The sequence below is a fragment of the Schistocerca serialis genome, chromosome 1 (genome assembly GCF_023864345.2).
Source record: "Schistocerca serialis cubense isolate TAMUIC-IGC-003099 chromosome 1, iqSchSeri2.2, whole genome shotgun sequence".
NCBI classification, from domain to species: domain Eukaryota; kingdom Metazoa; phylum Arthropoda; class Insecta; order Orthoptera; family Acrididae; genus Schistocerca; species Schistocerca serialis.
In genome coordinates, this window is record NC_064638.1 from 279,891,280 (window position 1) to 279,917,448 (window position 26,169).

Sequence of the window (26,169 nt, forward strand, 5' to 3'; positions counted from 1 at the left end):
CCATAACGACAAAAACACAATTCTACAATGTACAAGTACTTAACACGCATCACAATCGTCTACATCATTCATACTAGACAGATGCACGCTTGACACTTCATAACAGGGCAGCGGAAGCGGCAAACCATCTACAGTAGTGACTTGCCATCAGTGGCGATGCAGGATTGTTGCATCTGCTGCCTTACAGTAATTTCCTGAGTGTGAAACCACTTTGACTTTTGAAACGAAGTAGTACATTTATTTCGATTTGGTACTCCATACCTTGCACATCAGCTGATGTTTGCAATCTTTTCCGGTCATTTTTAGACAATCCGGTTATATTTGTGTCGTTCACTCATGCTTTTTGATGCAGCATGAGTTTTGAGGGAGCCATCAGCCTTAAAGAGCTAATTAGAAAAAATGAACTGATACATTTTTCAAGAAATGACAGTTTTATTACCAGAAATTGTATGAATTGCGAACGATGGAAGGTATGTTAGTTCTGATACTTTTCTACGGATTACACGTTTTGTTATGATTTTTAACACAAATCTATGAAGAAATTACATTCGTTTGTAATAATGGACAAGATCAACCAAAAACGTTGGACACGTCCCGCATCTCAAGAGCTATTAAAAATGCAAAGGTAAACTGGGCGGTAATCTGGAGTTCACACAATATAGGACTGAAGAAATGTTCAACCATTCACAAAGCAGAAGATTCTATGACACTCCATTCGTTGCTAAACAGTAGCTCGCTGGTTCAGATGGTTCTAAGCACTGTGGGACTTAACATATGAGGTCATAAGTCCCCTAGACTTAGAACTACCTAAACCTAACTAGCCCAATGACATCACATACATCCATGCCCGAGGCAGGATTCGAACCTGCGGCCGTAGCAGCCGCGTGGTTCCAGACTGAAGCGCCTAGAACCGCTTGGCCACAGTGGCCGGCCCCGCCTTACAGGCATACAATAGTTTCAATACCAACAATCCGACAACCAAATTTGTATGCAATTCCTTTAGGTTAAAATCCACAAGTGTTTTCATTGTTTATAAGAAAGACTGGGGTATTACTGAGGACGTTGTACATGCGCTAATTTTTTTTTTAAAATATGCGCTTGAAACAACTCACGCACGAAACTTATAGAGCATTAAACATACATGATAACGAATTTCTTACATTAATAGTCACATTTTCTTACTTTCGTACTTGGAAAAAGCTGTGCTCGTAATGGGTAGAAAATTATGATCTTTCACAATAATCTTGATCCTCCAATAGAGTGCATCTGTAAGATAGAATTATCTTAAACGAATGTCTTTGGTCCTACTTTCTAATTCAATGTTTTCGTACCTTAGATTGCTGACGAAATATCTATAATGAAAACGAAACAAGTTAGAGCATTTTAATCAACTCGGTTTGGTAATTGGTAGCGTTCGAACCTGGTGTTCATGGTGCAATACCACGTATTGGATGTAAATCATTCAACTTCCGTGAAGCTGTAGTCATTTGTTTGTCTGTACAAGTACAACACATCTACTGATTTCCATCCCATTCGGACAATCTCCGCATGGTATACAGGCCTTTTTTCCTTCCTTGGTGTTTAAAATATGGCGTGAAAAACTTTGTTAACAATTAACATTCTACATCTCAACATGGTCACCTTCTACCAAAGAAAGACCACTTAGTTGGTGCCGTCACTGTAGAACGTTTGACTTTCTTGACAGAGCCACGATCTCATTTCTGCTTGCACAGCTTCATCACTATGGAAGTGAAGTCCTCTAAGGTATTCTTTAAGTTTTGGAAACAGATGAGAATCGGATGACATTGTCATGTTGAAGCAGAGGGTATTACATGTCCATGATGGATGAACTCTTCGAATTCGAAGCTCAAATACACTATACTGTTTCTCACCCATCGACGTAGTTATGTCACACACCTTCGTGTAACATGCTACAATTCGGAGCCTTCTAATGGCAAATCGTAAGGTTGCAATGAAGAGTGAAGTTCAAATGGCTCTAAGGCACTATGGGACTTAACATCTGAGGTCATAAGTCCCCTAGACTTAGAACTACGAGTACTTAAACCTAATTAGCCCAAGGACATCACATACATCCATGCCCGAGGCAGGATTCGAACCTGCGACAGTAGCAGCAGCGCGGTTCCGGACGAAGAATAAAGATGCAGAATGTTGATAATATTTGCTCTATTTAAAAAGCTTTAAGAGTCTCTACATAAAAGACGAACTTTTGATAGTGGGCTGATTCCGCCTACCTTTCTTTGGTAGGTTTTTCAGAAGTTTCATGGATGAGAGTTCATTACTCGGTTTCACTTTCCAGCGTTGAACTTTACTTGTAGGATTAAATTTATTTATTCCAGTATGACCAGTTTGTGTATCAAGAAGTTCCGTTACTGGAACGAGATATTAACTTCGTCTTGCAGTTTGGTTCACGAAGTATCCGAATGCAATAAAGGAACTTCGTCAAATAAATGTGCCACACAGATCGTGAGGTACTCCCTGTATACTACAGAATTTGATTTGTGTTTTCTTTAAGACATACACTGAAGCTCCTAGGAAACTGGTACAGGCAAGTGTACTCAAATACAGAGATATGTAAACAGGCAGAATACGGCACTGCACTCGGCAACGCGGGTCTGGCTACTGCTTGTTAGATCGGCTACTGCTGCAACAATGACAGGTTATGAAGATTTAAGTGACTTTGAACGTGCTGTTATAGTCGGTACACGAGCGATGGGACACAGCATCTCCGAAGTAGTGACGAACTGGGGATTATCCCGTACGGCCGTTTCACGAGTGTACCATAATTATCAGGAATCCGGTGAAACATCAAATCTCCAACATCGCTGCGGTCGGGAAAAGATCCTGCAAGAACGAGACGAACGGCAACTAAAGAGAATCGTTCAACGTGGTAGAAGTGCAGCCCTCCGCAAATTGCTGCAGATTTCAGTGGGCGATTTCAATGCTGGGCCATCAACAAGTGTCACCGTGCGAACCATTCAACGAAACATCATCGATATGGGCTTACAGTGCCGAAGACCCACTCGTGTTCTCTTGATGACTGCACGACACAAAGCTTTACGCCTCGTCTGGGCCCGTCAACACTGACATTGGACTGTTGATGACTGGAAACATGTTGCCTGGTCGGCCGAGTCTCGTTTCAAATTGTATCTAGCGGATGGACGTGTACAGGTACGGAGACAGCCACGTGAATCCATGGACCATGCATGACAGCAGGGGACTGTTCAAGCTGATGGAGGCTCTGGCTGTGTAAAGTTGTGGGGCGCGTGCAGCTGGAGTGATATGAGACGCCTGATACGTCTAGATACGATTCTGACAGGAGACACGTATTTAAGCGTCCTGTCTTATCACATGAATCCATACATGTCCAATGTGCAATCCGGCGGACTTGGGTAATTCCAGCAGAACAATGCGATACCTCACACGTCCCGAATTGCTACAGAGTGGCTCCAGGAACAGTCCTTTGAGTTTAAATAGTTCCGCTGGCCACCAAACTCACCAGACATGAACATTATTGAGCATATCGGGGTGCCTTGCAACGTGCTGTTCAGAAGAGATCTCCACCTCCTCATACTCTTATGGATTTATGGACAGACCTGCAAGATTCATGGTGTCAGTTCCCTCCAGCACTACTTCAGAGATTAGTTGAGTACTTTCCACGTCGTGTTGGAGCACTTCTGTGTGCTTGCGAGGGCCCTAGATGATATTAGGCAGGTGTACCAGTTTCTTCGGCTCTCCAGTGCAGTATCTACTGCCTACGACCGTAGTCTATCATGGACGAGAAGGTGAAAACCTTTAGTGCACACATGCACTGGACTACTAGTAATAAAAGCGAATAAGTGCATGCGAGGAATGACAAGTAACATGTACCGAATATCTGTGCTCTGACGTCTGCTCAGCAGCAATCGCTGCACAAGCGGTTCTGTAGACATAGAGGTAGAGTCAAGTGTTTTGGATAGCCCTTGGGCTGAAGACCATTTGTGTATCCAACTGAAGAATCGTCATAGTGCCGTTATCCTACAGTATAGAGACAAAATATGAATATTACACTGTGGTGTCACCGCCAGACACCACACTTGCTAGGTGGTAGTTTTAAATCGGCCGCGGTTCATTAGTACATGTCGGACCCGCGTGTCGCCACTGTCAGGGATCGCAGACCGAGCGCCACCACAAGGCAGGTCTCGAGAGACTGACTAGCACTCGCCCCAGTTGTACGGACGACGTAGCTAGCGATGCACATTGACGAAGCCTCGCTCATTTGCGGAGCAGATAGTTAGAATAGCCTTCAGCTAAGTCAATGGCTACGACCTAGCAAGGCGCCATTAGTAACATTGCATGTATCTAAAGAGTCTCACTTGTATCGCCACAATCTCCAGATGTACCAAAAGGATGGATTAAAGTTAAGTATTCTAGAAGCTACGTACTTTTCTTTATAGCATTCATTACGTATCCTGTTTCAGACCTCACGCCATCCTGCTTTAGCTTAGCGCGTGCCTTTCGGCTTCCTCTCATTGTGTGTAGGCTGTCTTGTCTAGACACAACATACACACTTCTTCCTGCTTAGGCAAATGCTTCAAATCGGTTGCTTTTTTTTCATCTGATGTGGTCGACGGTGAGTCCTCAAGAACTTATCGAGTCACCATCAATCCATAGGAGGTTCCTTAGAAAACCCTACGAAAGGTTTTTATTTCATTTTTTCTTGACAAAACCAAATCGAAGATTCCCAGACAGCTATGCATAACAAATAGATGAAATTTTTACTGTGCATTCCTGAGATCCCATTGTTGAACTACCTTGAAGATTTTCTTCGTACCTTTATCCGTTTCCGAGATACAGGGATCAAGGCTACCATAGATTAACAGGTAAAATACGCACGTTAAACCAACTTTGAGGTGAAAACATACTTTTTAAAGTGACGTAGCTCGGAAAAAATGGTGTGAAGTGCCTCTGTTATCACCAGTACAGTTTTGGAGAAAGATACAGGCACAGCAGCTGTTGAACACAGTCGGCAGTGACAGTACAATGCTAGGAAAAGAGAGAAGGAGACACTAGTAGTGGGAGAGAAATTAAGAGACGAAGAAATTGGATGTAGGTGAGAGGTAGTGATAACGATAGAGAGAGTCATTGACGACGAGGGAGAGAGTGATAGTGACAATGAGAAGAGACAACAGATGTGGGAAGGATAGAGTGAGATAGAGAGGGAGAAAGAGGGAGACAGTGACAGTGACAGGAGACAGTAGTAAGTGGACAGAACGAAGGAGACAGAGAGACACAAAGAGGTAATGACAATGTGTTGTGCTGAATGGCTGAGTGAGAAGGGCAAGTGGGAGTGGATGGGGTATGAACGACTTACAGCGATGGACTAGTGGGTGTGAGGGGCTTACAGTTAGGGGAGGCTGTGGGAGTGAGTTGCATGCTAAAAAAGGCACGAATATATTCGCAAGCAAAAATTTTTGGGAAAATCTTTATGAGTGCTGAGGAAGGTAGAATGAGACGGAACCCAATTTTTAGTCAGAGTCTTTTACCCAGAGCATATTCGCCTTTTGTGCGCTCCGATAGAAGCATTTTATCGCTGTTGTGTTCTTTATTATAGGAGCTCGATACACCACGGTGACTGAAAAAGACAGTGAATAAGTACTTCGGAAAAAAAAACACGGTATGATGGTCGAAATGACTGCTATTGGTACTTTATTCAAAAATGGTTCAAATGGCTCTGAGCGCTATGGGACTTAACATCTGTGGTCATCAGTCCCCTAGAACTTAGAACTACTTAAACCTTACTAACCTAAGGACATCACACACATCCATGCCCGAGGCAGGATTCGAACCTGCGACCGTAGCGGTCACACGGTTCCAGACTGAAGCGCCTAGAACCGCACGGCCACAACTGCCGGCGGTACTTTATTCCAGCGTTCATTTATCACATCTAAAATAGTTAGGGATTCATGCAATCCAGTAACGTCGTACTCTACTAAACGCCCGTGTTGCTATATTTAGACAGAATATTGAAACATGTGAGAGAAAAGGCAGCATCTGATGGGGGAGACAGTGCAAAGTGGTACAGTTAGAGTTTCTTGAACGAGGACGGTCGATTTTGCTTCGCAGAGTACCAACCAGATTTTCCCCTGACTCAGACCGTTCACCATGCTGAAGTACTTCCTTGAGGTGTAATTCGTGCCTCACGCACTTCTTGCGTGACCTATAATACGCTGACCAGAGCAGTGTAGATCTTGTCGGTGCCAAGAGCGTTTCATTTGCATTGAATACGGCAACACAAAAATCGCCCTTGACAAAAGCATCCAATTTTCAAAGGTGTCTTAAATATCCACATATTGTCTGTGCACTGGGGCGGCTCTGAAATGGATTACCTTCATTCATATTTTCTTCTACTTCCAAATGCCCTCGCTTTTCCACGGCTAATCCCTTAGTCTTTGCATTCGCGTTGTAAGCAAACTCGCAGCAGTATGACCTGCATACACCGTGATTTATTTGTTTATTGGTCGCATTAACTATTCGCACATTAAGTATAAATTATAGCAATGAGTGGCTGCAGTAGATCAACTAAAACATGAGGTAATACAGATATGCTGGAACGAAGTGTTAGATTAACAGTGATGAACTCTGGAGGTCGTTTATTTTCGTTGTTACATGGGTCTGCATTTACATAGCGTCAGTAAATGCATTAATTTTTGAAACAATGTTTGCCTGAGACAAATAGCAAGGTAAGATTTTGGAATGCTACAGTTGCTTCCATGCAATAAAATAGATATTTAAATGAGGAATAAGACACTGAATTCCCCAAATTATTTGTATAAGTCTTTTTGCCCCTTCCTGTATTTTTTACATTCCAGAAGGATGTGACTGACTACTTGGAAAGATTGCTTGTGACAGTCGTCCTTCATTTTTATACTATGGAGATGCCTTGATTGATATCTTTGCCCCAACGCATTTTAAAGGTACGTGTAGTATGCTATTTTCTGAGATTCAATTGAAAATAAAGAAATTTAGTTTTCGTGGGATCACAAATTGTATCTGCGCAAAAAATTTTCATCTGTCTGCATTGTGAACGAGTAGCTGTACCATTTGTCTTGAACATTTTTCTTGGCTAAAGGAATGAAACTAGTATAAGGTAGAACAGTTCTTTAGAAAGGGCATTTTGTAATACTGTATATGCATTATTAAGCATCCGATGTTACACCAGGTTAAGCCCCACCGCGAGTCTTACTCTTCATTACGTTAATATCTTCATGCTTAGCTTTGTCAACGCTTATTTCATTCAAAATGTCTATTATATATTTGTTAGTGTGACTCTAATTGGTACGATATTGCAATTTTTGTAGCTCACTTTAGTCTTTTTGCATTAAACATTTAAAAATTCTGATATTCCGTACTTTATAGTTGCCATAATTGCCATCGGTGCAGCTATAAATATGGAGGCATTTTGTATCATTGAATGTGCAGTGGAAGGCATATCTTACTCATTCTGAACCTTAGATTCAATGGTGTAATTGGTTACACTGTATGAAACTCATTACTGCATACAAAGTCTTGATATATATTTGAGATTTCTGAGAACTGACATCAAAATCATACCCTGAAACTGCAACATTATCATCTTGTAAAACGAGAGGTGTAATGTAACGCAATTCAACAATGTTTCTGAGTAACAAGGATACTCGTATGACTGATCCGCTTCTCATATACAACGTATTTTCTAACTTTCCAGCTATCACAAGAAAGGATTATTAATAATCGCAGAGAGTCGTAGTGCATATATTTGTCAGCCAACAACTTCCGTTAGATACGAGGGAAATCCCAAAAGTAAGGTCTCCCATTTTTTATAAGTACATAGACCTGTTTATTTCTACAATGGTTTACATCAGTTTACAGCTTGAACATTTAGCTATTTTTCGACATAATCACCATTTCCGTCGATGCATTTTTGTAGACGCTGTGGCAGTTTTTGTATGCCCATGTCACACAAGCTCGCCGCCATGCTGTTCAGAAAGTTATGGACCTCTTCTTTCACCTCGTCGTCGGAGCTGAATCGCTGGGACCACAATTTACGCTGACAGGTACTGTGAGACTCTGAAAAAACTCAAACGGGCAATTCAGAACCGGAGAAGAGGAATGTTGCGCAAGGGCGTACACATTCTCCATGACAACGCTCGCCCAACAACGCTTGGCAAACAGTTGCTCTCCTGCAACAGTTTCAGTGGAACAAATCACCTAAAAAACGAACAATACACCCATATTACAGCGTGTGAATGCATATACACTGAAGAGCCAAAGAAACTGATACACTTGCTTCATATCGTGGGCCCCCGCGGGCACGCGGAAGTGCCGCAACACGACGTGGATTCAACTAATGCCGAAAGTAGCGCTGGAGGGAACTGACACCACGAATCCTGCAGGGCAGTCCATAAATCCGAAAGAGTACGAGGGGCTGGAGATCTCTTCTGAACAGCACGTTGCAAGGCACCCCAGATATGTTCATATCTGGGGAGTGTGGTGACCAGCGGAAGTGTTTAAACTCAGATGATTGTTCCTGGAGCCACTCTGTAACAATTCTGGATGTGTGGAGCGTCGCGCTGTCCTGCTGGAATTGCACAAGTCCTCCGGAGTGGGCAATGGACATGAATGGATGCAGGATCAGACAGGATGCTAACGTGCGTGTCACCTGTCAGAGACGTATCTAGACGTATCAGGCATTCCATATCACTCCAACTGCATACGCCCCACATCATTACAGAGCCTCCACCAGCTTGAACAGTACCTGCTGACATGCAGAGTCCATGGATTCATGAGGTTGTCTCAATACCCGTACACGTCCATCCGCTCGATATAATTTGAAACGAGACTTGTCCGACCAGGTAACATGTTTACAGACATCAACAGTCCAATGTCGGTGTTGACGGGCTCGGGCGAGGCGTGAAGATTTGTGTCGTGCAGTAGTCCTATAGTATATACATACTTTAAAGCTTCTATACCACTAGGCATCGTCGAAAGTAAAAATCCGGTAGCAAACATGCACTGTCAAACAAAAATATCTTGCCAGAACATTTCAAGTTGGCATGTTGTACCGTCAAGGCACATTTCTAAACTAAGGGCAGCAGCTTTCACCTAGTTAAGATGGTACTATCCTGCAACGCATGTCATAACTTCCCATCTGCTGCTGTTTGTCCTGAATCTATGAACATTGTATGTCAAGTCCTAGGAAATTCTAAAAATTAATTCCCCAGCAATGTTGCAACGTGTGTATCCATATTGAATATCTAGCAGAAACCATAAAACATACCGCTGCTAATTCAGATAAGTCGATGGCTGCTTCACAAGGAGCCATAGCTAAAATGGGCCCAGAAATGCCCCTTGAATACTTCCATCTTCTCATTTTAACCTTGACGCATTCCTTTCTTAAAGTGCGAAAAATCTACACTTCCTGTAAATTTGACAATAACTGCCCTCTATCCTCAAAGTGTAATACCCTGACGCCGTCTGTGATGTTACCCAACGAATGCTGCTCCTCCTTAAAGTATTTTGATTACGCCGCCGATGATTTCCTTTATTATTACCCTAAAGTAAACCTTACGTTAAAGTTTCTTCCCGTTTGCTCCAAGTACTTCATTTCACAACCTGACACTTTATTTCATACACTTCCGATTTTCCCGAACGGTTCTCCTCTGTGACAACTGATAGCGAACTGGACCAGAGACAGAAGAATAAGATTGGCATTGAGGAGAAATGGATAGGAAAAGTTGAAGACTTCTGAAATAAAGTATTAAGATTGTGAGACGAATTATGTGTGTGAGAAGGAAAGAAACTTTAAAATACGGTTTCACAGCATAATAATAAGGAGAATGGTCCGTCGGCGGTGGTGAATCAACTTAGCAACATTCGTTGGGTAACATCGTAGACAGTATGAGGGTATTGCACTTTGAGGATGAAGGGTGGTTGCTGTCAAATATACAGGAAGTGGAGATTTTTTGCACTTTAAGAAAGGAAAACGCCAGCGTGTTAAATGGGAAGACAGAAGCGTCCAGCGGGAATTTCTGGGGCAATTTTGGTTATGCCTCCTTGTGAAGCAGCCAGCAACTTATTTGAATTAGCGACGTTAGGGTTTACGTTTTCCTCTCTCGGCCCTACATCTTCCGCGGTATATACGAATGCCAGTGGTTACCTCGTCTTTTAGACAACCTTTCCTCATGATGCAACCATCTTTCTTTTACTCGCTGAGTAAAAATAAACTCGCTGACAAAAAGAATTAAGCACCCAGACAGGAAAGAGGAAACAAAATGAATCGTGTGTGACGTTCCTCAGTGATTACAAAATCGAGACAAACTTACGAAGAACTTGACAGATAAGCTCACTTTGAGTATGACGCTGCACCGACTCCAGAGTGGGTGTGTGCAATGTCCGGCTGGGAAGGTGTCATAAAGCCATTATATGTTCTACCGAGACAACAAAGACCACAACTGTTGTAACTGGTCCTTGATTTCCTGGCTACTGCTCCCACACATATTCTATCGGGGACAGATCTGGCTAATTTGCTGGCCACGGGGGTTCCTCTGCGTCACACAGACAGTTGATAGACACGTGTGGCGACATGAGTAGCTTAGAAGTACACTCCTGGAAATTGAAATAAGAACACCGTGAATTCATTGTCCCAGGAAGGGGAAACTTTATTGACACATTCCTGGGGTCAGATACATCACATGATCACACTGACAGAACCACAGGCACATAGACACAGGCAACAGAGCATGCACAATGTCGGCACTAGTACAGTGTATATCCACCTTTCGCAGCAATGCAGGCTGCTATTCTCCCATGGAGACGATCGTAGAGATGCTGGATGTAGTCCTGTGGAACGGCTTGCCATGCCATTTCCACTTGGCGCCTCAGTTGGACCAGCGTTCGTGCTGGACGTGCAGACCGCGTGAGACGACGCTTCATCCAGTCCGAAACATGCTCAATGGGGGACAGATCCGGAGATCTTGCTGGCCAGGGTAGTTGACTTACACCTTCTAGAGCACGTTGGGTGGCACGGGATACATGCGGACGTGCATTGTCCTGTTGGAACAGCAAGTTCCCTTGCCGGTCTAGGAATGGTTCGATGACAGTTTGGATGTACCGTGCACTATTCAATGTCCCCTCGACGATCACCAGTGGTGTACGGCCAGTGTAGGAGATCGCTCCCCACACCATGATGCCGGGTGTTGGCCCTGTGTGCCTCAGTCGTATGCAGTCCTGATTGTGGCGCTCACCTGCACGGCGCCAAACACGCATACGACCATCATTGGCACCAAGGCAGAAGCGACTCTCATCACTGAAGACGACACGTCTCCATTCGTCCCTCCATTCACGCCTGTCGCGACACCACTGGAGGCGGGCTGCACGATGTTGGGGCGTGAGCGGAAGACGGCCTAACGGTGTGCGGGACCGTAGCCCAGCTTCATGGAGACGGTTACTAATGGTCCTCGCCGATACCCCAGGAGCAACAGTGTCCCTAATTTGCTGGGAAGTGGCGGTGCGGTCCCCTACGGCACTGCGTAGGATCCTACGGTCTTGTCGTGCATCCGTGAGTCGCTGCGGTCCGGTCCCAGGTCGACGGGCACGTGCACCTTCCGCCGACCACTGGCGACAACATCGATGTACTGTGGAGACCTCACGCCCCACGTGTTGAGCAATTCGGCGGTACGTCCACCCGGCCTCCCGCATGCCCACTATACGCCCTCGCTCAAAGTCCGTCAACTGCACATACGGTTCACGTCCACGCTGTCGCGGCATGCTACCAGTGTTGAAGACTGCGATGGAGCTCCGTATGCCACAGCAAACTGGCTGACACTGACGGCGGCGGTGCACAAATGCTGCGCAGCTAACGCCATTCGATGGCCAACACCGCGGTTCCTGGTGTGTACGCTGTGCCGTGCGTGTGATCATTGCTTGTACAGCCCTCTCGCAGTGTCCGGAGCAAGTATGGTGGGTGTGACACACCGGTGTCAATGTGTTCTTTTTCCATTTCCAGGAGTGTATATTGGATTCGAGCATTATGAGGCACCTCGAACAGAACTGTCTATTGACACACAGTCAGCACGGATTTAGAAGGCATCATTCTTGTGAGACACAACTGACTCTTTACTCACACGAATGTTGAGTGCTATTGAAAAGGGATTTCAAACTGATTCCGTATTTCTAGATGTCCAGAAGACTTTTGACACTGTACCACGTAAGCGCTTATAGTGAATTTGCGTGCTTACGGAATATCATGTGACTGGATTCGTCATTTCCTGCCAGAGAGGTCACAGCTCGTAGGAACTGACGGAAAGTCACCGAGTAAAACAGATGTGATTTCTAGCGTTGCGCAAGGTAGCGTTATAGGCCCTCTGTTGTTCCTTATCTATATAAACGATTTAAGAGACATTCGGAGCAGACGTCTTAGGTTGTTTGCGGATCACGCTGTCGTTTATCGTCTAATAAAGTCATCAGAAGGTCAAAAAATTGCAAATCGATATAGAAAAGATATCTGGATGATGCGAAAATTGGCAGTTGACCCTGAATAATGAAAATTTTGACGTCATTTATATGAGTGCTAAAGGAATCCGTTAAACTTCGGTTAGACGATAAATCAGTTAAATCTAAAGGTCGTAAATTCAACTAAATACCTGCGAACTACAATTAGGAACAACTTAAAGTGGAAAGAAAATGTAGACAATATTGCATGGAGGGCAAACCAAAGACTACGTTTTATTGGCAGAACACTTAGAAAATGTAAGAGAGCTGCTAAAGAGACTGCCTACACTACGCTTGCCAGTCCTCTTTCGGAGTACTGCTGAGCAGCCTGGAATCATTACCACATAGTATTAGCGGAGTACACCGAGAAAGTTCAAAGAAGGGTAGAAATAGGCCTAGGGGAGTGAATGTCACTGACATGATACAGGATTTGGGATGGACATCATTAAAGCAAAGGCGTTTTTCGTTCCGACTATATCTTCTCACGAAATTTCAATCACCAACTTTCGCGTCCGAATGCGAAAATGTTTTGTTGACATCGACCTACATAGGGAGAAACGTTCATCATAATAAAATAAGGAAAATCAGAGCTCGGCCAGAAACACATAGGTGTTCGTTTTTTCCGCGCTCTGTTCGAGATTGGAATAATACGGAATCTTTGTGAAGGTGGTTCGATGAGCCCTCCGCCAGGTTTCGTGTGATTTGCGGAGTATCCCTATAGATGTAGACGTAGATGTAGATGTGTCATGTGTGAACGAGCACTGTCCTGTTGAAAAATGGAACCTCAATAATATGGCATGAGAGGTAACACATATGGACCCAGGATGCCCGTGACGTACCGTTGTAGTCAGAGTTACCTCAACCACAATCGCAGGTAACTTGGAGTCATACCTGAAGGTTTCCCGCGCTGTGATGCCAGGAGTAACACCGCTATGCCTCTCCCAAATCATCGGAATAATCGGATTTCCCCCGTCGCAGTGATACTCGATAGTTATCCGGTGAAGAGCAGAACCATGATTCAGCGCTGAGCACAATGCGACGCCTTTCATCAGTAGGTAATGCTTCCCGGTGATGTCTCCATTTTAAACGCTGCCGTCTGTATTGTAGTGTTAACGGCCGTACACGCATAGGAAGGCAATTCCTTAGTCTGGCTGCTGCGACTAACAGACTGTTGTACGGAGTCCACTAATTGTTCTCAGATGGCAGGAGCAGGTGTGAAAGAATTACGATGTACTTGGTGTGTAACACGGCAGGCCCCCTTTGTGGTGGTCAGACGCCAGAACCTTGACGACAATAATGCCTAGTCTCAGGTTCCCACTGTCACATCCGTTTGCCCCACAAATCTGCATATTGCACGATTTGACCACACGGTCAAATGGAGACCAACAACAAGGCCCCCTTCAAACTCTGTTAGGTGCCGGCAACGCCGTCTCTGACTAGTACGCATCACCTGCGTGTCCTTCACAGAGATGACTCATCATCTGTCACTGTGCAGATACCTTATTCACCCTATCAGGCTTCGTAACAACAGTAAACACGAACAAGGCAGATAAAATCCGGTCATGGTCGTGACTGCAGCTCCAATCATTTACACATCTGTCGACGGTTCGCACATGTACGAAGCTATATTCACTTCTGACTCCGTCGTCTGGTGCTTCAAGTTTTCTGTCAGGCCGTGCATATGACCACTATATTTCATTATTTCATAGGGTTATTTGCTTATTGTCAGTCCTAATTTACATCCTCACCTCTTCTAAAAATACGCACAGAAACAAGGTACAAGTTCTCTGCAAGAAATAATCATGCAGAAGAGGACAGACAACACGAAAATAATTAATCGCCAAACATAGTCGCCAAATACTTTCACCCGGCAGAATTATACACTCCTGGAAATTGAAATAAGAACACCGTGAATTCATTGTCCCAGGAAAGGGGAAACTTTATTGACACATTCCTGGGGTCAGATACATCACATGATCACACTGACAGAACCACAAGCACATAGACACAGGCAACAGAGCATGCACAATGTCGGCACTAGTACAGTGTATATCCACCTTTCGCAGCAATGCAGGCTGCTATTCTCCCATGGAGACGATCGTAGAGATGCTGGATGTAGTCCTGTGGAACGGCTTGCCATGCCATTTCCACCTGGCGCCTCAGTTGGACCAGCGTTCGTGCTGGACGTGCAGACCGCGTGAGACGACGCTTCATCCAGTCCCAAACATGCTCAATGGGGGACAGATCCGGAGATCTTGCTGGCCAGGGTAGTTGACTTACACCTTCTAGAGCACGTTGGGTGGCACGGGATACATGCGGACGTGCATTGTCCTGTTGGAACAGCAAGTTCCCTTGCCGGTCTAGGAATGGTAGAACGATGGGTTCGATGACGGTTTGGATGTACCGTGCACTATTCAGTGTCCCCTCGACGATCACCAGTGGTGTACGGCCAGTGTAGGAGATCGCTCCCCACACCATGATGCCGGGTGTTGGCCCTGTGTGCCTCGGTCGTATGCAGTCCTGATTGTGGCGCTCACCTGCACGGCGCCAAACACGCATACGACCATCATTGGCACCAAGGCAGAAGCGACTCTCATCGCTGAAGACGACACGTCTCCATTCGTCCCTCCATTCACGCCTGTCGCGACACCACTGGAGGCGGGCTGCACGATGTTGGGGCGTGAACGGAAGACGGCCTAACGGTGTGCGGGACCGTAGCCCAGCTTCATGGAGACGGTTGCGAATGGTCCTCGCCGATACCCCAGGAGCAACAGTGTCCCTAATTTGCTGGGAAGTGGCGGTGCGGTCCCCTACGGCACTGCGTAGGATCCTACAGTCTTGGCGTGCATCCGTGCATCGCTGCGGTCCGGTCCCAGATCGACGGGCACGTGCACCTTCCGCCGACCACTGGCGACAACATCGATGTACTGTGGAGACCTCACGCCCCACGTGTTGAGCAATTCGGCGGTACGTCCACCCGGCCTCCCGCATGCCCACTATACGCCCTCGCTCAAAGTCCGTTAACTGCACATACGGTTCACGTCCACGCTGTCGCGGCATGCTACCAGTGTTAAAGACTGCGATGGAGCTCCGTATGCCACGGCAAACTGGCTGACACTGACGGCGGCGGTGCACAAATGCTGCGCAGCTAGCGCCATTCGACGGCCAACACCGCGGTTCCTGGTGTTTCCGCTGTGCCGTGCGTGTGATCATTGCTTGTACAGCCCTCTCGCAGTGTCCGGAGCAAGTATGGTGGGTCTGACACACCGGTGTCAATGTGTTCTTTTTTCCAATTCCAGGAGTGTATTTTATACAGGCTGTTTCCGTAAGAGCGTGCAAGAATGTAACAGGACATAAAGAATGTTCCACTGAACAATTTGAGGTAGGATACCTGGGGTCGGAGAAGCCAGCTTAAGGAGGTATTAACATATACTTGTCTATCGCTTTGTCTATCATTACTCTTTTCCATCTTTTTCCAGCTAACATGCGTACAAATTTAAACGTACCGTGCTGTTTATTTACAAGTACATTCTTTACTTCCTGCAAGGAAACGATGAGGTGGAGCCTGATTACTAGGGAGTATTTTCTGATCGATGGATTGGAAGGGGATATTCTGTTCCGTGGCCTGCTATGTCACGTGAACTGAATCCCGTTGATTATTTGCTATGGGGGTATCTAAAGTCACTTGTGTATGAGACCACAGTGGATACAGAGATGGAATTAGTTGCCAGAATTGTTGCCTTTGATGTGATTCGCAACACACCAGGGGTATTTGTGAGGATGCCTACAACCTTGTTCACCGATGTTACGCATGCATTAATGGCCGTCAGTTTCAGCACATTTTGTGAGATATAGTACAAACGGTACGTTCATTGTGTTAATGATGGTATTTGCAGTTAACTGCAACTAATGTAAATGAAAAAGTACACAGTACTGCGATTTTATTCCTGTTATCTCCTTAAGCTGGCTTTTCCGACCCCATGTTGCCTACCTGAAATTGTCCAGTGGAGCATCCCCTAAGTCCTGTTGAATTTTTGCACTCTCTTGAGGAAACACCCTGTACATGAAGTCATTTGTTAGCTCTCAAATCAAACTCTTAATAACGTCATTGCCTTGTAGGTGTCAAGCTAAGCATTTATGTTAGGATGTCCTACAGTTCTTAATACTCTGGGAAATAAGATAGTAATCACAACGTACATAAAAGACATTTAGGTCCAATTTTCATTATGGTATTTAATGACTTAAAACATGTTGCATTTTACAGTACCGAATGAAAGGGCTTACACATAATGGTAGAAAGGTTCTGTAATATGTTTAGGAATTAAAAGTACTAGTTGTCTGAAAAAAATAGACGGTACTGAAAGTCCATGATTTAGTCAGCAAAAACGGTTGCTCTTAGAGTTTCAAAAGCAAACTAAGGCTAGACTTTTTTCTGCCTCATACATTTATGATATTTTTTGTTTCAAGAAAATATTAATGACTAGACGTGAACCTGTTTATGAACGGAAGCTAACTGTGTACACGCACTTGTATGCTGCAGGAATCACGTCCAAGCTGTCCCACCTGACTGACATGGGCGTAGCAGGTGTCTGGATATCGCCCGTGTACCCTTCGCCTATGAAGGACAATGGCTATGACATCTCTGACTTCAAAGGCATAGACCCAACGTTTGGTACCATGGAAGACTTGGATGAACTACTGAACAAGGCACATGCAGTCGGTAAGGTATATACATAAATATTCGTTTGTTTCACTTTGTGGTAAAAATTCCTGAAATTTATGTCACATTAACAGACACATTATACAATAACTGAGTAATTCTGTAAAATTTGAAGAACAATTGAATCATACCAAGCTGGGTTGCAAAATTGCAGCATCATCAAGATGCGATGCGACAAAAGTTACAAAGGCGTGAAGTTACCACATGCTTGAATATGTGAACGATTAATATTTCCGCGTGACAGCAGAAAGCAGATAGCAGTAATGCCTTCTTCATTCTGTCTGTAAGGAAAGATAATGGAGTGGCTTTTTCATTAAGAAATCACATCCGAATATTGCTTCGTATCTTCAAAGTCTCATTGACATCATGGTTCAAGAAGACAACACACAAATGCGTGTTGCCTTGCAAGAACCCCCACTCGTACTAAACCTCCAGAAATGTCTCTATTTAGTCGTTGAGTCCGCAGGTGTCGGTCTACAGTGCATACAGTATGACTGGTCATGCTTTCCCATCAGAGTTTTGTGATAATTAAGCCAGTTCATCCTTGGACTGACTTTGTGAGCCGCCGCGTAGGAATTCTTTTTTGGGCGAATAATTTGTACACGGGATGCCATTATGGTGCGTTTATTTAAGAAACACCGTAAAATTAGCTTGTTCACACCGATTATAAAGTATTTACCGTACTGTACTAAACAGGCACAGGGAATCAAATTTCCTTTTTTGCTATCCATTTAGAAGTCACAATTTTAATGGTCAACAGTGTAACGTATCTTTTGTTCAAGGAGAAACTTTCGACGCTGTTTGCTAATCTCAGGTACTTTCGAGCATCAAAAAATGTGTGTGTGAATTCATAAGGGGCCAAACTGCTGAGATGGTCAGTTCCTAGACTTACACACTATTTAAACTAACTTAGCGGGTTTCGTGCATCACTGATGTGCTTGGTTAGTAAACAAAGTACACGGCAAATGATGCCATTACAACTACAGTTAGAATCTTTAATTGCTCCATTACGTAATACGTAAAATGTTAATTTTTATTTGAAAATTTGGATAATTAACAGCAGTTATGTTAACTGAACAGAGGTCGCTCAGTGTGAGGGAAATTGCTGCTCTACGAGTTATACTCCGCTGGTTTTAACATTAGTTTTGTTGCTATTCTGTGGATCAGAAACGACAAATGGACTCACAAGCTAACATATTACGTAGTCAATTATAAGCATATTTCTCTAATATGAGTCTGTGATTTACTTTAGTATAGTATACCAAGCAAACTTAGCAGTGAAATACATGTAGCATTAAAAATAATTTTAATATAATGGTTATAACATTTATTCAAATTTTGGTCATTTAGTACAATGATATGGACAAATCATTCAAAGATGTATACAATACACACAAATCAGATTTGTCAGTAACAGATTTGGCACGTGGATAATACCCATGCATTAAGATGCACGTCGTTGTTCTGGTCTGCAGTCCAAAGACTAGTCCGATGCAGTTATGCTAGTCTATACTGTGCAACCCTCTTAATCTCTTGATAACTACTGAAATCTACATCCTTTTCATCTTGCTTGCTGTATTGATGCCTTAACCTCCCTCTACAATTTTTACCCTTCATCGACTCCTATTTCTCCGTCTGCAATTTTTAGCTTTACCATGCCACTGTCTTCCTCTACAACTATTCACTCTTCGTCCACCCTTGGTCTCTCTATACATTTTTTTTATCCTTAAGCAAGCCATGGTCTCCCTCTACAGGTTTTACCTTTTATAAGTACTTGGTCTCCCTGTACAATTATTACCATTCTTCTATGCTTGGTGTCACTCTACAATTTTCACCCTTCCAAACCTTGGCCGCCCTCTCCAATTCTTACCCTTCTTCAAGTCATGGTTTCTGTCTACAGTTTTTACCCTTCATATTTTCCTCCATTATCAAACTGACGATTGCTTGATACCTCAGGATGTGATTTATCAAAGATCATTTTTTTTAATAATGTCACAAAACTTTCTTTTCTTCCCATTTCGATTCAGTACGTCTTCATTGGCTACCGATCTTCCCATTTGATCTTAAGTATCCATCTGTGACATGAAAATACAAAAGCTTCCGTTCTCTTTTTGTCGAAACTCTTTGTCGTCTATGTTTCACTTTAATACACTCAAGACAGATTCCTATACAAAAGGCTTCTTATCAATTATATTCGATATTAACAAGTTCCTCTTTCCCAGAAATACTTTTCTTCGTATCACCCGTCTGCATTATTTTCTCGACTTGGGGTCATAGTTAGTTATTTTGCTGTCCAAATGGTAAAACTCATCTACTATTTTTAGTTTCTCATTTCATGATTAAATTTCTTCAGTAAATCCTAACTTAACTCGACTGTATCCCATTACCCTCGCTTTACTTCTTTTGAAGATACTATCCATTCCGTTCAAGTCATCTTCCAAGCCATTCGCCGTCTCCGACAGAATTACAATGCAATCGGTGAACCTTAAAGAAAGTATTTGGTCACCCTGAATTGTTATTCACTTATTCAATTTCTTCTTGGTTTTCTTTAAAACTTTCTCAATGTACAGATCGATTAACGTCAGTCATAAGCTACAACTCTTTCTTACTCAGTTCTCCAGTAGGCCTACTGCTTTCCTCTCGTATCCTAAAACTCTTATGACTGCAGTCTGGTTTATACACAAGTTTTAATTTACCTCTGTTATCTTCATTTCAAACAGCGTTTCCCAGTCAGTGTCGCCATACGCTTTCTCTGAATAGACAAATGCTAGAAACGTGGGTTTGTCTGTGTTCAGTCTGTCTTTTAAGAATAATCGTAGGGTCAATATTGCTTCCCGTGTTCCTGCGTTTCTCCGGAACCGAACCCGATGTTCCCCGGGGCTGGCTGCAACTAGTATTTCATAATTTAGTAAATAATTAGTATCACTCTCACAGAATCATTATTCATTAACCTGACGATCCGATGATATCCTCTCCTGTCAACACCTGTCTTCATTTTATTTGGAATCATTACCTCATTCTCAAGTCTAAAGGTACTGTCCTGGCTCACCAGCTTTAACAGTTTTGTTATTTCATGTTCTCTCAAGGGTCTCACTAATTCTACAATAGAACACTGACTGCCACATCAGAAAACAGTGCAAATAAACCCCTCGAGACATCATACAAGTATCAAACTTAACATCCTAGATCTCACTAACGCTTTGATATTTGTACGTCACCCTCCAAATAAACGCACAGAGTAACAAATGAACGTTATATATGCACATGAGCGCAAGTCATAAACCTGTTTAGTAATAAAATAAAAAATGGAGTGTAGCAGTTCAAAATAGCTACAGTGTCAATATAAATTTTTAACACATTTGACACAATGGGAAACAAGATTACAGAATCAGAAACTGTTAGTAATACGCTAAATAAAGCGATATGATGCAGAGTTTTTCAGTCTGAAATGGACGAAAAAGAGCGAAGTAGAAACTATTCTTGTTTGAAGATTTCATAATGTATGGAAGATATAAAACTACGAGCACAAAGCGACTGATAGCGTCGTTTGAGGTATTTATAAATATCTTCCATCAGTATTTCTGTCGCCACAACATAAACATGCTCTATTTCATGATTCAAATTTGTAACATTTACCATTAGCTGTATATGTAAACCACCGTCAAATTTAAAACGTAATCATCAGTTTTTGAGCACATAAATAACTCTAAGCTGAAATTCCTATAATGTCACCAGATGTTATCATTTAATAATAATTTTCAGACAGGGTAATAAACAAAAACATATTGAAGATAGCACAAAAAGTGCTGAACAAAGCTTGTGAGAAGCAAAAACATTTACATAGTTGCACAGGTGCATATCGCCTCGCTAGAGGATTGCATATGTTTGATAAGATTTTTCGACTTAGAAAAAGCGTTCTACAATGTAAAATGGTGGAAATGTTCAACATTCTGACAAAAATAGGAGTCAGCTATAAGAGAAAGACGGGTAATGTACAATATGTACAGGAACGAAGAGGGAGTAAATAAGAATGATGAACCAAGAACGAAGTGCTAGGATGAATAAGGGTGCAAGAAAAGGATGAATTCTTGTGCCCCTACTGTTCAATCGATACATCATAGAAGCAACGAAGAAGCAAAGACAGGTTCAGAAAAGGATTTAAAATTCATTGTGATAGAATATCGGTGATTACATTCGCAGATGGCACTGCTGTCCTCTGTAAAAGTTAAGAAGAATTGCTGCACGTGTCGAATGAACAGTCTAATGAGTATAGAATATGGACTGGGATTTAACCTAAGAGAGACGAAAATAATGAGGAGTAGCAAAAATGGGACTAGCGATAAACTCAGAAACAAATTTGGGGCAGAAATTTTATTAATGATAAACTTAAAATCAAAGTTGGAGACCATGTATAAGACGAAGTTAAGAAATTCTGCTACCTTGGAAGCAAAATAACGCATGATCGATGAAGCAAGGAGGACATAAAAAGCCCAGGCTAACAGGTCATTCCTGGCCAAAGAAGTCTACAAATAACAAAACTCGTCCGTAATCTGAGGAGTAAATTTCTGAGAGTATACGACTGGAGTACAACTTCGTGTGGTAGTGAACCACAGATTATTTGGAAACCAGGAAATAATCGAGGTGTTTGAGATATGGTACAGAAGGGGTTGAAAATTAGGTGGTCTAATAAAGTAGAGAATGAGCAGGTTCCCCGCACAATCGGAGAGGAAAGATACACATAGAGAAGAATGACAAGATGAAAGGACAGAATGATAGGGCATGTGTTAAGATGTCATTGAATAACTTCCTTGCTATTACAGGAAGCTTTAGACTCTACGTCCAGATATAGGACGTAAGGTGCCAGTGTTACTCGAAGAAGTTGGCACAAGAGAGGAATTAGCGGTGGACCGCATGAAACCAATCAACATACCGATGACAAAAAAAAAAATTCTGATTTTGAAACTCAGAAATCAATGAGTCATTCTTTTTACCCAAGTACGATCTCCTTAATTTCCTGCCGATCTGAAATTTCTTCAGTTTTAACCTGCAGTTCAGCACAAATAAATTATGCTCAGAGTCAACATCTGCCACCGTGCGAGATGGCTCAGTGGTTAGCTTCGAGGACTCGCATTCGGGAGGACGACGGTTCAAACCCGCATCCGGACATCCTGATTTAGGTTTTCCGTGATTTCCCCAAATCGCTCCAGGCAAATACCAGGATGTTTCCTTTGAAAGGGTACGGTCGATTTTCTTCTGCATCCTTGACATAATTGGATCTTGTGCTTCGACTCTAATGACCTCGACGCTGACGGGACGTTCAACCTATTCTTCCTTTTCCTTCCACATTTTTCCTTGGATATTCTTACAATTTGAAATCTGCTTCCTCTCTTGCCTTTATGTAATCCATCTGGAGCCTCAACCCCGTACATTAACTTCTTACACGTAGTGTTTTCAGTACTAAACTGAGGACTGTACAAAGTTCTAGTATGTGGCTTTCCCGTTTATTCGCGCGTCGTATTCGAAGTTCTCCTGCTATTTTCCTTTCTCATCGTATGTGTTACTGATAATTTTAGCGAACATGTTTTACATTACAGAACGACATCTAATATGTGTGCAATTGGAAGGAAGATTAGGTCTAACATCTAGTCGACGATGAGGTCATTATAGCCGAAGCACAAGTACGTTTTTGGGACGGATGAAGAAAGGAACCAACCGTGTCTTTTGCATAGGATCAAATCTGGTATTTACCTTAAACTTAAGTGATTCAGAGAAACCACGGAAAAGTTAAATTCGGATCGCCTGATAAGGATTTGAACCGCAATCCTCCTCAATGGGAGCCCAGTGTCAATCACTAGACCACCTGGCTTGTTAACGTATCTTGTAAGTCTTCCTTCTTGATACGTAGTGAACTTACAGCATGCAGAGAGATTAGCGTAAAGCGACCCACCAGAACAATAAAAAATGGGTAACGTATACGTTGTTTCACTGCTATAGGTACAAAGGAAAGGGGCGAGTAGAGAACAATGTGACAAACAAATAATCCTAGTAAAGAAAGGTCTGGAAGCCAATGTGTTCCATTATTCGAAGTCTTCACCAGATCACTAACGCCAGTGTCACTACACTATTAACGTCTAAGGCTACTTTGGGATGATGTTCCTTGTCGCGGAAAGATGGGTATGTGTTACAGGTATGAAGGTACAATGGCACACTTTCATGTGGCTGTTGTCCGCCCCTGGTAGGTGAGTGGTCAGCGCGATGTAACGTCATACCTAAAGGCCCGGGTCCGATTCCCAGCCGGGTCGGAGATTTTCTTCGCTCAGGTACTGGGTGTTGTGTTGTCCTTATCATCATTATTTCATCCCCATCGACACGCTAGTCGCCGTAGTGGTGTCAACTCGAAAGACTTGCACAAGGCGAACGGTCTACCCGACGGGGGGGCTCCACCCACACGGCATTTACATTTTTATCTGGCTGTTGGCGACTACATAGCACGAAGCTTCACAACGCGTGGACTGGTCCTGGCTAGCTAGTACTATTGCCTGTTAGGCCCATGGCCCGAATTATTTGTGCAGGAAAGTGTTATTAGGTTTTGTATATTTCAGTCCTGCTGATAGTGTCGATAAACTCCGAGAACACATTGTGGAGGCTCTCGATGTATTTGGAACACGCCTTGAACTTGCATGGGCATAGATGAGGAGACGTGCTGAAGACTGCCATCACGTGAATGGTGCCAATGTGGGGACATATTGGTTTGTTCTCAAGTGCATATCTACAGTTTGTATCCTCGGGGACTCTGTTAAAACGTGTTCAAGACGATATTGCGGTGCCTCTGTTATTCTGAATTACGATCAAAAATGGCTCTGAGGACTATGGGACTCAACTGCTGTGGTCATAAGTCCCCTAGAACTTAGAACTACTTAAACCTAACTAACCTAAGGACATCACACACATCCATGCCCGAGGCAGGATTCGAACCTGCGACCGTAGCGGTCGTGCGGTTCCAGACTGTAGCGCCTTTAACCGCTCGGCCACTCCGGCCGGCTGAATTACGATCCAAAGTCTCTTTGGACACGATGCAATGTCGTGTTAATCAGCCGACACCGGGCAAGAGGCTTTCAGTTAAAATGTCTATCCTGTACTGGAATATACATAATGGATGTACGAGTACAGGCTGTACACGCATGGTTGACGAGATATGGAAATTTGAGTCGTGCACGGATAGCCAAATGGTAAGGCGACAGCTCGCGACCCTGTCTGGCACAAATTTTCAGTGTTGTCATTCAATTCTACAACCCCTGTATACACTTCCGTGTGGGCAAGTGGAATGTAGATAAATACATGGGAAATACCTGGAGTGTTATTAACCAACAGCTACTGGCGCCATCAATCACACAAAATAAAAGTGTAGGTCAACTGCGTGTAAGCAAATTATTAGATGTTGGAATGCACGCCGAAGGCCTGAGCTTGGGGCAGCCATCGCTTAGACTCCATCCCCACCTCCCCCGCCTCCCTCCTCCAAATACCCACTACAAATATAAGTGGTAATAAAGAATAGAAGTGTAATGGTACGTTGTGAAACATCCCCTTAGAAAAATTATGAATTACTGTGCTGATAAACCTCTTACGTTATTTGATTTTCAAACAGATGAGCAGAACTGAACGTACTTAGACAGTTCTCTCTTTACTTATCCTGATCATCACTAAACTCACACACAATATTTTTAGTGCAACGCAATCTGACTTTCAATAATCCCTACAAAAGAATGACCCTGACTAACAATAACCTATACCTTTCATGAATCACCTACCCCACAAAAATCTTCGTTACTCGAACCACTGCAATACAGCGAGCACCAATACTGCCAGCTAAATAAAAGATTCTAACTACTGAAGGCACTAACTCGTGATAGGCATACTTAGCAAATGAAAGATTTTGATAGAGAACAAACAATGTATTTACCTTAATAGTGTTCAAAAGTCATTATATATATATATATATATATATATATATATATATATATATATATATATATATATATATACTCCTGGAAATTGAAATAAGAACACCGTGAATTCATTGTCCCAGGGGGGGAAACTTTATTGACACATTCCTGGGGTCAGATACATCACATGATCACACTGACAGAACCACAGGCACATAGACACAGGCAACAGAGCATGCACAATGTCGGCACTAGTACAGTGTATATCCACCTTTCGCAGCAATGCAGGCTGCTATTCTCCCATGGAGACGATCGTAGAGATGCTGGATGTAGTCCTGTGGAACGGCTTGCCATGCCATTTCCATCTGGCGCCTCAGTTGGACCAGCGTTCGTGCTGGACGTGCAGACCGCGTGAAACGACGCTTCATCCAGTCCCAAACATGCTCAATGGGGGACAGATCCGGAGATCTTGCTGGCCAGGGTAGTTGACTTACACCTTTTAGAGCACGTTGGGTGGCACGGGATACATGCGGACGTGCATTGTCCTGTTGGAACAGCAAGTTCCCTTGCCGGTCTAGAAATGGTAGAACGATGGGTTCGATGACGGTTTGGATGTACCGTGCACTATTCAGTGTCCCCTCGACGATCACCAGTGGTGTATGGCCAGTGTAGGAGATCGCTCCCCACACCATGATGTTGGCCCTATGTGCCTCGGTCGTATGCAGTCCTGATTGTGGCGCTCACCTGCACGGCGCCAAACACGCATACGACCATCATTGGCACCAAGGCAGAAGCGACTCTCATCGCTGAAGACGACACGTCTCCATTCGTCCCTCCATTCACGCCTGTCGCGACACCACTGGAGGCGGGCTGCACGATGTTGGGGCGTGAGCGGAAGACGGCCTAACGGTGTGCGGGACCGTAGCCCAGCTTCATGGAGACGGCTGCGAATGGTCCTCGCCGATACCCCAGGAGCAA

General features: G+C 43.6%; 1 protein-coding gene across 1 annotated transcript in view; it reads left to right on the forward strand.

Annotated features, from left to right (window-relative positions):
• LOC126466081 (uncharacterized) overlaps nucleotides 1–26,169 on the forward strand; it is a 309,668-nt gene that overhangs the window by 197,204 nt on the left and 86,295 nt on the right. The window contains exon 11 of the mRNA XM_050096360.1: nucleotides 17,069–17,248. Within this exon, the coding sequence (XP_049952317.1) occupies nucleotides 17,069–17,248 (180 nt within the window). The remainder of the gene's footprint in view (nucleotides 1–17,068; nucleotides 17,249–26,169) is intronic.